Source organism: Mauremys mutica, chromosome 7 (genome assembly GCF_020497125.1).
Source record: "Mauremys mutica isolate MM-2020 ecotype Southern chromosome 7, ASM2049712v1, whole genome shotgun sequence".
Taxonomy (NCBI): Eukaryota; Metazoa; Chordata; order Testudines; family Geoemydidae; genus Mauremys; species Mauremys mutica.
In genome coordinates, this window is record NC_059078.1 from 4,257,795 (window position 1) to 4,270,582 (window position 12,788).

Sequence of the window (12,788 nt, forward strand, 5' to 3'; positions counted from 1 at the left end):
AGCGTTAGCAAGAGGAAAGCAAAACTTTTGCATGGAAAAATAAAAACATCTCCCAAAGAGCACTGAACGGAAACCTGATCTGCCTAAATGGTATCCATTTGCACACAAGTTTTTAAAGAGACAAGACACCCTGCATTATACAGATGAACAGAAAATGTGATTATAGATGCACCAATACTTTTTTCCCTGAACAGAGCCTGAGTCCCCATTTAATTTTATTGCAGAGCATCACACATTTTCAGAAGACGCTTTCAAAATGCTTACTTAGCTGGATCTATAATAGGTGCTGTACCTCAGCCGATTAAAGGGACACTGTCAAGGTTGGTAGATCTAAAAATTGATCTACTTTGATGGAAAATCCCATCTGGAAGGTTTTTACCTTCAGGATTCTTTCCATCTCTTTCCTCTTTTCAAACCAATTGCAGCTGTCACCAGAAATAAAAACAAAGCAAACAAAATAAAAGTCTGCACAGTTTACAGTGAAACTACCAGTTAGTAAAGCAATGCCCAAGTCCAGGGTCAGGCACCTCTGTTTTCTTTGAGTCACAAACTAAATCACTAGTTTTACCTTTTTTAAAAAAAATGTGATTTTAGTGGCAGCAATGATGGGTTTGGAGAAATCTAAATAGATAGGAAGGACCCAGTAGCATACCCCTGCACAATCCTGTATTTTTAAACTGTTTACTTGCTTATTTGCGAGAAGCAGTGCAAAATCTACAGGCCTGACTTGTGACTGTTGAATACTTGCAACTTGCTGCACTCAATACTAAACTTGCCTTGAGTTCTTCTGCCAATGTTTGTGATTTTAACGTAGATATTTTCTTATTTTTAAAAACGTTTTTCATCCTTTTATTGTGTAAAAGACTCCCACAAACAGGGAAGACTATTCAAGAGACTTATCTCTCTAACGTGCCTTCCCCTTGCCATATTATCTGAGAGCCACACAATCTTTAAATTCTCCTCACAACACTCTGGACGGTAGGGCCTTGCTATTGCCCCCATTTTACAGATGGGGAATTGAGGCACAGAGAGACTAAGTGATTTGCCCAAGGCCTTGAAGGAAGACTGTGTCAAAGGAGGAATGAACCTGTCTCCCAGGTGCCAGGGTAGTGCTCTAACCACTGGGTCATCCTTCCTTTCTCACTCTGGGAGGAAACAGGGAAAACTTTAAACATCACACTTGTGTCTGAGAATGCTTTAGTTACCACTATTATGAGACGCACCTGAGATTATTAGAATTGGAAGAGTATGGAGAAGAAATACTTCCCTGTTTTTGGTTTTTGTTTGTTATGTTTGTTTGTTTCTATATACTTTGTACCTCTGCTATTGCTTATTTGCATCTGGTATCATTTTGTGCATTCTCAGTGTGTCCTCTTGAGTTGCTTTCTCCTTTTCTTAACGTAGGTCTCACACAGCAGCTATAAGAAAAACACTTTTTTTAAAATACAGCAACATGAATATTAAGGCCACATAATCTGACAGAGGTAATCGGGGGCATGCCTGATACTATTTTTAAGTTGTAGAATTGTTGGGTTTTTTAGTGCTGTCCCTTTAAAGGTGGAGTGAGCTAACCCACTAATGTAAATGCAGTAGTGAATGTTCTTTGACCACTAGATTAAATAACATCCATTAATTGTAGAAATGGATTAAACAATGGCTAGGTAGCTAAATAGCAGCAAGGCGGGCGGCAACAGGGAAGCAATGAAGTGACAGGAGTGGTTAAAGCTGACAGTTAATGAAATGGCCGATAAAATGCAGAGCAAGTGGGGATTTGTGGAACTTTCAGCTGTGACCCAGAGGTGTGAGAGTCATTCAAGCTTTCCCTCGGTGTCTGGCCCTGCGCTGCCCTGGAGTGACTGCTGTGGTGCACCTGCCCTGTAACAAAGGCTGGCTTACAAGTCAGACTGTTTACAAAACGAAAGGGCTACATGTCTCTCAGCTTGTACCGGATTGAGGGACGGGGCTATGAGGGCCGGCCACGTTCTAATGCTGGCCAGGGCCGGCTGCTGACGACTGTCCATCTTCTCTTGATAGGGAGCTGCTATTGAGCAATCTCAGAGCGTCTCGATGGTGCTGGAATTGGCAAGCGGGTGGTCGGTGTAGCCCAAACAAGGTGGTGATGAGCTGAAGCAGGCCTCTCCCGACTAGTCCTGCGGCTGCAGCTGTCACCGTCCTTCCCAGGCAGTCTTAACTGTTGCATGAACGGAGTTTAGTGCACAAGGTTGTGTGTGCCGTTGTGACACTGACAATTTCCTGCAATATCCTGAATGATCTTTATTGTATTAAGTTAAACCTTTTTGAATTATGTGTAATGCCTTTGGGGTTCATTGTGTTAAAAATACAATTGTGTATTGGTTATTGTGGAATTGTATGTAACTTCTCTAGGAAACTGACTAATGCACCCTCTGGCAGGTATTAGGAATGTCAAAGGGCTTTTTGGAACAATATGTGTGAAGTGGATTTCCTAGGAAATAGCTGGGATGGAGGGGTAAGCAAATAATCCACTTCAAATCCACCTTTTTGGAAGCTGTGCCCTGGGGAAGAAAACCCATTTTCTACAACTGTCTTGCTCCTGGAAGCTCCAGCTCAAAGACCCCGGAACTGTAGAAAGAGTGTTTATAAACCTGTTTTGAGTTTGCTAGTTCTGTGCTGAGGTTGTGATAAACTAGTGACCACAAAGATTCCCATTTGGGTGGGAGTTTGAAGGACTGTTCCTGCCAGAATCCATGTTTGGGCTGGAGTTAATTCTGGTAAACATATTAGCATGCATGGAGGTTATTTCATTGTTTTAAGTATGTTTTCTCTGTAGTGCTTTTTACCTTCAGAATAAAATAGGCTTGCACAGAAAGAACTTTGTGGTACTTGCAAATGTAGCAATGATATCTGTTAACCCTCTCTAAAGAGGAAGCAAGCAGGTGTCCTTTGATGATCTGTCTTTGCTGGGAATGACATAGTGAAGGCAGGGAACTGTGCCTGAAAATACTGTGATCAGAAGGGAGAGAGACAAGTCTCCACCCAGACAGGCAATGGTTGGGGAGCTAAAGTAGAGAGTGGTGCCCTGGCTGGATCACTGAGGGGAAATATAGATGCAGTTGCTCTGAACTACCACATTACACATCAGGTAATCACAGTGGGTTGAGTTGTGTGAGTGTGAAGCAATTGAGAAGGTTGGGTTGTGTGAGCATGAATTTCTTAGTATGTGCACGTGGTTAAACTAACCTGGTTTGCTGCTTTCATGAGGTCACAGCTTTGGGGTTATTGTTCTGGTGGCAGGACTTGGAATTACTTTGGTGGGCATTAGAATTAGGGCAGCTGGGTCTCTCAACCCCACAAATGTCGGAAAAGGAGGTAGTGCGTTTTCCTGTAATTTAGGCATTAGCCCAGCTTTACCAAAGAGGGTTGATTTGCACAGAGACCCTGAACTATCTGATAGGGGTCACAGTTTCTTCAGTGCAGGGTGTATCTAGCCCTTGGGAAACTGCAGGCCCAGAGTGGGTTGTGTGGACAGTTAAACTATTCTGTATTTGAACATCAAAAGCTGACAGCACGGGTTGGCCATTGCCTTCTCCACTTGAACTGCTGCTAGCATAGGTTGAGGTTGCCGTTCTGTCGTTCCCAGCCGTACATCCATATTGAACTCCCAAGGCTCCTTCCTATGAGTGTGCTGTGGCTGAAGGCAAGGAGGCAGGTTAGCTGAGCAGGCACCAGACAACCAGGGCTGGCTGCCTCCTCCTCCTACCTGCCTCGCTCAGTTGCACTGAGAGGCCAAGTGAGGGCCAGAGGTAAAGATATAGGGAGTGTGGGAGAGTCTTCCCCCTGTTAAAGCTGATAAAGACCTCCCAACTCCTCTAGCATTGAGTGGCTTGGGAGAGCCATGGCTCCTACATCTTTCTCACTGGCTGATGAAGTGAAGACTGATGGGACATGGAAGATCTGAGGTGGAAGGGAGTGGGGCCTGGCTAGGGAGTTACTGGGACCCCACACTTTCCTTCCACAGATGAAACAACAGCGCTACATGTGGGAAGAAGAGCTGTCCCAGCTAGGAATCTCCTATTCTGGATTACTTTTCTCAGCAAAAAGACCTGCATGCTCACCCTTCTCCAGCCCTACCTGCTGGCTCCCCATCTTTTCCAATGGGAATAGAGAAGGAAACCTCACCCACCAGATAGCACCCTGATAACTTAGCATACATTATCCAGATATTACACACAGCCACCTTTCGAAATGCCTCAATGCCTCAATCTCCTGAAGTTCAGGAGAATAGAAATTCAGCTGAAAAACGGATATTTCTGAAACTATTAGCAAATTTGGGTTGACCTTAACTAAGGGATCGTCTACATTACCCGCAGGATTGGTGGGCAGCGATCGATCCAGCGCGGGTCGATTTATCGCGTCTAGTCTAGATGCGATAAATTGACCACTGAGCGCTCTCCCGTCGCCTCCGGTACTTCACCGGCGTGAGAGGCACAGACGGAGTCGACGGGAGAGCTTCAGCTGTCGACTCAACACAGTGAAGACACCGCAGTGAGTAGATCTAAGTACGTCGACTTCAGCTACGTTATTCACATAGCTTAAGTTGCATAACTTAGATCGGAAAACCTCACCCCACCCCATAGTGTGCTACAGTGTTGGGCTGCTGTGGTGTTTTTCCTGCCACAAAGATGTTACATTTAATTATATTATGGTCACTATTACCAAGTGGTTCAGCTATATTCACCTCTTGGACCAGATCCTGTACTCCACTTAGGACTAAATCAAGAATTGCCTCTCCTCTTGTGGGTTCCAGGACTAGCTGCTCCAAGAAGCAGTCATTTAAGGTGTCAAGAAACTTTATCTCTGCATCTCGTCCTGCGGTGACATGTACCCAGTCTCTATGGGGATACCTGAAATCTCCCAATATTACTGAGTTTTTAATTTTAATAGCCTCTCTAATCTCCGTGAGCATTTCACAGTCACTGTCACCATCCTGGTCAGGTGGTCAGTAATATATCCCTACTGCTATATTCTTATTTTTCAAGCATGGAATTACTATCCTTAGAGATTCTGTGGTACAGTTTGGTTCATTTAAGATTTTTACTTCATTTGATTCTACACTTCCTTTCACACATAACGCCACTCCCCCACCAGCCCGACCTCTTCCGTCCTTCTGATATATTTTGTACCATAGTATTACTATATCCCATTGATTATCCTCATTCCACCAAGTTTTTATGATACCTATTATATCAATATTCTCATTTAATATGAAGCACTCTAGTTCACCCATCTTATTATTTAGACTTCTAGCATTGGTATATAAGCACTTTAAAAAGTTGTCACTTTTTAGCTGTCTGCCATTACATGATGTAATTGAATGGGACTCTTTTTCATTTGACGGTTTCTGATCAGATCCTACCTGTATTTTATCATTTTCCATCCTGGAGCCTTAATTTGGAAGGTTTGAACTTGAGGTAGGGAAGGAAGGTTTAATGTCCCTGTGTCTGCTGGTTTTACTCCCCCCTCTGGATTGTGGCTAGATCATCTCTGCCGAGGATGTGGTTTATCTCTGCACAGAAGAATACTATGGACATTTTTGCCTCAGGAGCACAGGATTGCATTATCAAATTTCAGAGGCTATTGTCTGGACTCTGCCTGATGTGATCTTTATCCCTCCCTCTTCCAAAGGGCCTTTAAATAGGTTATTTTAAAAATATAAATAAAAAAACACTAAGGGCTAGATCCTTTCTGGTATGAATTGATGCAGCTCTGTTGACTTCCATGAAGCCATGTTGACTTGCAGCAGCTGAGGATCTGGCGATTTTTAGTGAATAGCAGACTGTTCTTTGGTAACTTTAAACTACTATTTAGCTCAGAAACTTGTGGAGAGAAATCACCTGTTCATTTTTAGGCTTTGCGGGGGCTTTAACATTTCTAATGTTTTAATGTATTCTGAAGACTTTCTCTCTTTTGATTTAGCCTTTGTCGCATTATTTTATTATACCATATATCTTCAGCATTTTCTGAGGAGCCATTGTAAATGTGAGAACTAAGCAGCTTGCTAGATAACATCTTTTTTTCCCCTCTTTAGAAGATTAAACTGAGACTGTTCTGTCTGATGCCAGAATAGATTTAACCAATCATGTATCCTTTATATGTAGGTCAGTCAGAGGGACAATCCAGCACTGGATCCTATTATCCATGGGTTGAAGGGTGTCGTACATCATGGTAAGTAGCTACTTAAACTTTTTTTTGCTGGAAGGGTAGAGGGGCTAGAATATTGTCCTTAAGGGATCAGGTCACCCTTCAAAGGACATATTGAGATGTACATTCTTCATTCACTGATGTTTAAGGGCATTAAAGCCATTATTTGATTGGTACAGATCAGACTCATTTGTTACCTGAAAATGGGTGTGGGTTAACAGTAAACAATTTGTTTCTTTTCAATCAGTGCTTTAGAATGTGTAAGTTATAAATCAAAACTTAGTACAATATATCATTCATATTAGTACTTCAAATTCAGTGCAGACATTTCATGCCTGCTATTTATCTTGCATTTGGTCTAAAAATACTCCTGTGAAGTTTCTATTTGTTTATAAATTATTTGTCTTTCAAATTTAGGGAGCTGATAATGAAACAGAAAATTAACTATCTGTGAAAATTAATTAAACTTTGCAGCAGATGAACATCTTTCTAATGCTGGCATAAATATAATCATTCAGCTGTTCTGATGCATATAAACCTATTATCCTTGAACTTATAGAAGGTACTGAAATAAATATTAATATATTTTATATTTTTATAACTAGTTTTACTGAGGAATTATCCTGAAACTTTATCATTAGTAATGCATCATTAGCAATGACATCAAGATTCTCCACTTCTAACGTCCCTTTGTCAAGTTTTAATATCATGATTTGTAAAGTTTTAATAATCTCATTATAATTCAAAAGGCATCTGCAGAAATGCCGTTAGGTACTATAATAAATCTCTGTTCTGTCTACACTACCGCAATAAAACATCTTTGCACCTTTTCAGAGGATTGTCTTTAGACATTAGCTGGTGCCATAGAGCTTAACAAACATTTTTTTTCTCTTGACTAGAAACCTAAAACTAGTTGACAGTGTTAGATTAAAACAAATAGGATTTTGGATTAATTGCTGTGCTTTCAAAGTCATTTAACATTGCAGCTGTGCACACCAATAAATCTAGTGCAAGTGAAAAATAGGGGTTAAATGATAACATACCACAAAATCCTTCATTGAGAGAATTTTCCATAGGGTTTTTGCCTTTTATAAATTGCCGTGTTCTACTGTGAAATAAAAACTACACACTGAGCTGAAATAGATGTTATTATCCAGTTCCCACTGAGTTACAAAACAGGCTGGCAAAAAAAAATAAAATACCAAGGATGAGTTGAGCAGTTAGGATTTTCTGGCCTTAGGTAATTTGACACAGAAGTCAAGCTGCCATTTAAGTGAACCAAAATATTCTTTAGGTTTGTATCCTACCTGCTCTCTCTTTCCAGGCCCTCTTTCCCCTGGCAAAGGTGGATGGTGTTTAATCCATCCTGTTCCTTTCCCAAAACTGCTGCTGAAAAAACTGCTAGTGTATAATCATGCTGGTGTCTAGTAAGAGTACCCCGTTCCCCCCCAAAATAGTCTGGTATAACGTGACCTGGTCCCTAGCTTGTGATTCCGTGGCCACATAATGATATTCTTGGAGCTGCTTAGGCACAGCAGAATCTGGGTGGATAAAAGATGTTTATTTTTGTTTCACTCACAATGCACAGAAGACTACTAACATTTCAAGGGGAGGAAATAGGTTGATATATTTCAATAACTTGCTTCCTTTAAAAAATGCTAAGAAAAAAAATAGAGGAAAATCTTGCTTTCCTTCCTGTTTTGGCTACTTAAAGCCTTACGTTACGGTGGGAAAAAGGCTTTCTTGGAGGGAGGGGGATTTTAAAAAAATAGTTAGATGAAATACTGATAGCTTCTTTCTTTCTTTCTTTCTTTCTTTCTTTCTTTCTTTCTTTCTTTCACTATTTTGGTTCTGTGTAGAGTAGTGGTACACATAACAGCTTCAGTTCTACTGTAAGTGCTTTCATTGCTTTATTTGATATAATTTACCTAGAGCCTTATGTGGACACATTTTTATAACTGAAATAAATACAGAATCCCCAGGGGTTGTATCTTAAAGGGGACCCCTGTTTGTCATCAGTTATGCCCTGTTTACCTCTGATTCTCCCGTAATATGGACTCCAGCTGAGTTGTATGTTAGTTAGATGGAAACTCTTATGGAGTTTGGACAGTTTGCTAGTGGGGGAGGGAGAGGACACCAATGAATACAACCAATACAAACGAAAGGAGATGGAAATGGGCAAAGTAAGGAACTTGAATGTCTTTGCCATTTGTGGACTTTGGCTGCCTAGCTACTGCTATCACAGTAACACCTGAGAGTGTGTGTGTGCATGTACATATGTATAAGATGCTACTAGAGAGGGTATGATCCTTATCTTTGGGATGGCCGGGTTGCTCATGAGTTAGTTATATTCTTCCCAAGGCAGTCTTTATACCATGTCATTGCTTACTCTACATGCGCCATGTATTAAAAATAAATCAATACATAAAAAGTCTATTTTAGAAATGTTTCCAAAAGTTATTTAAAGTGGTGGTGGTTGGTATCTTCCATATCCTTCTGCCTGTCACCCCAGATACCATGGGCTGGCTCATGAACTCTACCAGGATCCCCCAGTGGAGATTCTCCCACCCCCATGGGATCCACTGCCAAATTCTAGGGATCCTGAGGTATCAGTGGGGGACCAGGGCCATCTTCGTGGAGGCTCTGAGCCTGGGTTGTCTGTTTGTTTTCTCCCACCTTCCCCTCCATTGAAACAACAACATTTGGCAAATAATGGGGTAAGCCAGCTAATTATCATGCTGTTTTGATAGAAAAACTCACCCAACAATAACGATGCTTTTTATGTATTTGTTTCCATTATACTAGCACCTGGGTCAGGAGCTCCAATCCAGGAGGAGGACTCCATTGTGCAAGGGGCAGTACAGAAACACCATTTCATACAAAACAATTGTGCTGTTATACCTGCCAATACATGTTATACAAAACCAATGCATATGTTTTTTCCATGTTTTCCAGGAAAGTTACCTTAGTTGTAAGTGCCCTTCCAGGGGTGAGTGAACATTTTAAATGTCAGAAATACTTCCTGTGGAAGCAATTTGAGCTTGAGATTTCGTCAGGGATTTGAATTACTCACTAATTTGATGGAACATAAATAATTGTGCCCTTCACAGTGTCACCGGCTTAGTAATGATGATAGAGAAATGTACACATAAAAATCAATACGGGTTTAGTTGGTGCTCAGAAATTGCTTTATTTTCTTCATCTCCAGGCATAATTTCCTAGAATCTTAATGTCAGATTAAGCTTAATTTTACAAGAAGAAACATATAAAGTTCCTTAGCTGGAAGGAAAACTAGTGACGTGTCAAACATCCTAACAGTGTGGTGGATAAACAGTGGTTTCAGGTTTGCTTCACGTCTTCCTGCCTCATGGCACATTCGCATCACATGCTGTGCATGATTCCAAATTCCAGGATGCTCCCTTGCAAAGCGTGGCATAGGCACGATGAATGAAGAGGCAGTTTTTCTCAGAGCTGTCAGATGCCTGTTGCTGATGTTGGCACTGCTTCCAGTTTTCTGCTTTGCCAAGGATTGTCGCTCTTGCCCTCCAGAGAGGAACATGTTATTCTTGCGCGCCCCCCCTCTTTTTTTTTTTTTTTTTAATCTGGTACAAAATATACTAAAAATACTGTGCATGGGCCTGTATCTGGTGGTGCTCATGCTAGACAGACAGGCTTCAAGAGGGGAGCCCTCTCTCCACAGATGGGACGTAGCGTGAGGCAGCAGCCAGCAGTGCCAGCTGACCTGCCAACTTGTTTTCAACCTTGGCTCTTGGTCTCCTTTTTCAATGTCCATTCAGTGTCTCTGCAGAGACTGACAACAAAGGTCAGTGCCAGTTGTGCCGGTCATTTCTTGGGATCTCCACTAGGAATTGGTTGAAGTTAAATCATACATCAAGACATCGTGGTCGTCGCTGTGACCTGGGCAGCATGTGAATGATCAGTGACCCTGCCGATACATCATTCCCAGTCTACAGAACCATGCATTCTTCCACCTCCATTTTATTGTTCCCAATAAGAGTCTCACTTTGCCCTGACTCCTGATACTATTGTACATGATGCAGAGGCGCAGAGGCTAGACAGGAGCTGCTCCCTCCAATGTGAGTACTGAGCTCTCTGTTCTCAGACAGAAAGTGTGTGCCCACTCTTGGACGTCCAAGGGACACTGATACTAGGGCTTGTATTTTGCAGCAGATTACCATTACAATTGATGATCAAGCTTTCACTTGCCTCCCTAATACTCCAACTAGAGACCTGAGGAACACCTAACGTAACGTGGAGCTATTCCACAGAAGTATTGATTTTCCACCTCAGTGTTTCTGATTTTCTCTTTCTATTGTACCATTTAGTGAGACACGGTGGTGAGGTAGTATCTTCTACTGGACCAACTTCTGTTGGTGAAAGAGACAACCTTTCAAGTTACACAGATCTCTTCCTCCTCCACTGGTGTCAGTCCTCTCAAGATATTATATCTCTTGAAGGGAATAGCAGGTGGTGTTGACTTCTTTGTTGTTCAGCATTGTCCCTCGCACATCGGGTGACCAGATGTCCTAATTTTATAGGGACAGTCCTGATATCTGGGGCTTTGTCTTATATAGGTGCCTATTTCCTCCCACCCCTGTTCCAATTTTTCACCCTTGCTATCTGGTCACTCTACTCACGCACACACGCTCACCATGTGTGTCTTATTCCTTCAGTCTTACTATATGTACCACTGAAGCAAACAGATAGAAATATTAAGTTTGCAGTGTCATTTTAGTCGTGTTGGTACCAGGATATTAGAGAGACAAGTTGAGGGTGAGGTGATATCTTTTATTGGACCAGCTTCTGTTGGAAAGCTCTGTGTAGCTGGAAAGCTTGTCTCTCTCACCAACAGAAGCTGGTCCAATAAAAAAATATTGTCTCATCCATCTTACCTCTCTCAAAAAATGAAGAGGAGACAGCTCCACTCCAGACCCCACCAAATCTTGTGCCAGTGACGGGAGGCCACATTCTGCTGCTCTTTCCTGTCCCCTCTTCTGTTTGCCAAAGATTCCACAGATCAGCAGAAAGTGATAAGTAGAAGTACAGATAATTTACCATTTTGGAAAACCCTTCTATGAATGTCACAAAAAAAGGGGCTCTTATTCCCTTCCTTGTCGAACCAAGTACTGAAAATCAAAGTGTACAGCAAGATCAAAGGCTTGTGAACAAACAGAAAGTGAATCACTTGCGTGTGTTGCTTGTTTGCTCATCTGGAGGTGGGTAGGGGTTTTTGTTTGTTTGTACCTCTGCTTATTTAACCAGGTAGTTGGGAAATTTCTTGCCTTTTTTCCTCTGACTCTGTATTAATAAGTATCATAACGTAAGCAGGAGTGGACGTGGAGTAGAGAGTGCTTTACTTTTATGTCCCCTCCAGCAAGGAGAGGGGAGAGGTGAGGTAGGTGATGGTCACCAAGATTTAGAGGCGCCTGAGGGGAGAGAAGACCATGCTGAAGTAGAGAGAGTAGCTGGGAATGGCATAGGGAAAGAATAAGCTGCACATCACTAAAGTTGTCATAGGCAAAAAGGCGCTGAATAACCTGTTAAAAATAAATCAGCACTAAAAAGGAAGCAATCCAGACAGTGTTAGTTATCCTGTGGATCTATCGTACCACCAGGCATAATAACAAGAAAACACCATTAGCAGCGTCACAGGTTTTTTTTCTTTTGTTTTTAACTTGAGCCATAACACCACCTGACAAGCTGTTTGTTCTCTGCATTAGAAAACTGCGGGTTGTAGAAAGGAAAAGGAGGGTTATCTTGGGACTGATCTTTGAAGAAGGCAAACACCCAGTGGAGTTTGCAGAGGAGAAGGTCAGAAGGGTGGGATATGTTAACTGTGAGAATGAAAACGAACAAGAACAGGCTGTAAGGATGAGTTGGCACCATCCTTTGTTTTCCGGGCTGTGCTTGTGCTGTCATTGGGAGAGAGACCAGGACATGATCATTGTGTAACAAACAGGAGGAGGAAGGGAAAGGAAGATGAGAATAGAGAGAATCAGTTCACACCTTTTACATTGGCCAGTGCCTACCTGCATAACTGCAGGGGTCGGAATCATTTACAAGAATATGTAAAATAAGTGTTAGAAATTCCCACTGGTCTAGTCTCAGGAAAGAACCATTGATAATGACTAGATACAGGGCCAGTGGGCTGATTTTATATATATATATATATATATATATATATAAAATAATATAATTCCACACAAAACGACGTTAACAGAACATTACTAAAGTTGCAGTCAAGCATTTCAAAGTTAGGAGGAGCCAGAATTAAAGTTGCCTGTGCCTAATTTAGGCCCTGTGTGCATATGCGTTTTGATACAGTCTTTAATCACATGAGCACATCCCTTTTTTCCCCAGGACCCCTGCCTCATTTAGTGCACAGGATGCACGGTGCTCACTTAATAAGTAGCTATTTCAATATTTTGTTTTATCTTCATTGTTCTGTGTGACTCTGGGCCTTATTTAAAGCACACTATCGAAACCTTGCTCTGAAGACAGAATTCTTAATGTCCTCCTAGGCTTGTCCATGGTGCTCATCTCTGTAGTGTCTGAGTGCTTGGCAAACATTACCTAATTTATATTCA

General features: G+C 41.7%; 1 protein-coding gene across 3 annotated transcripts in view; it reads left to right on the forward strand.

Moving 5' to 3' along the window:
* The window catches only part of PTPRG (protein tyrosine phosphatase receptor type G), a 569,213-nt gene that overhangs the window by 410,926 nt on the left and 145,499 nt on the right, over positions 1-12,788 (forward strand). For all 3 annotated transcript variants that reach the window (XM_045023221.1, XM_045023224.1, XM_045023223.1), the window contains exon 6: positions 6,138-6,204. In XM_045023221.1, the coding sequence (XP_044879156.1) occupies positions 6,138-6,204 (67 nt within the window). The remainder of the gene's footprint in view (positions 1-6,137; positions 6,205-12,788) is intronic.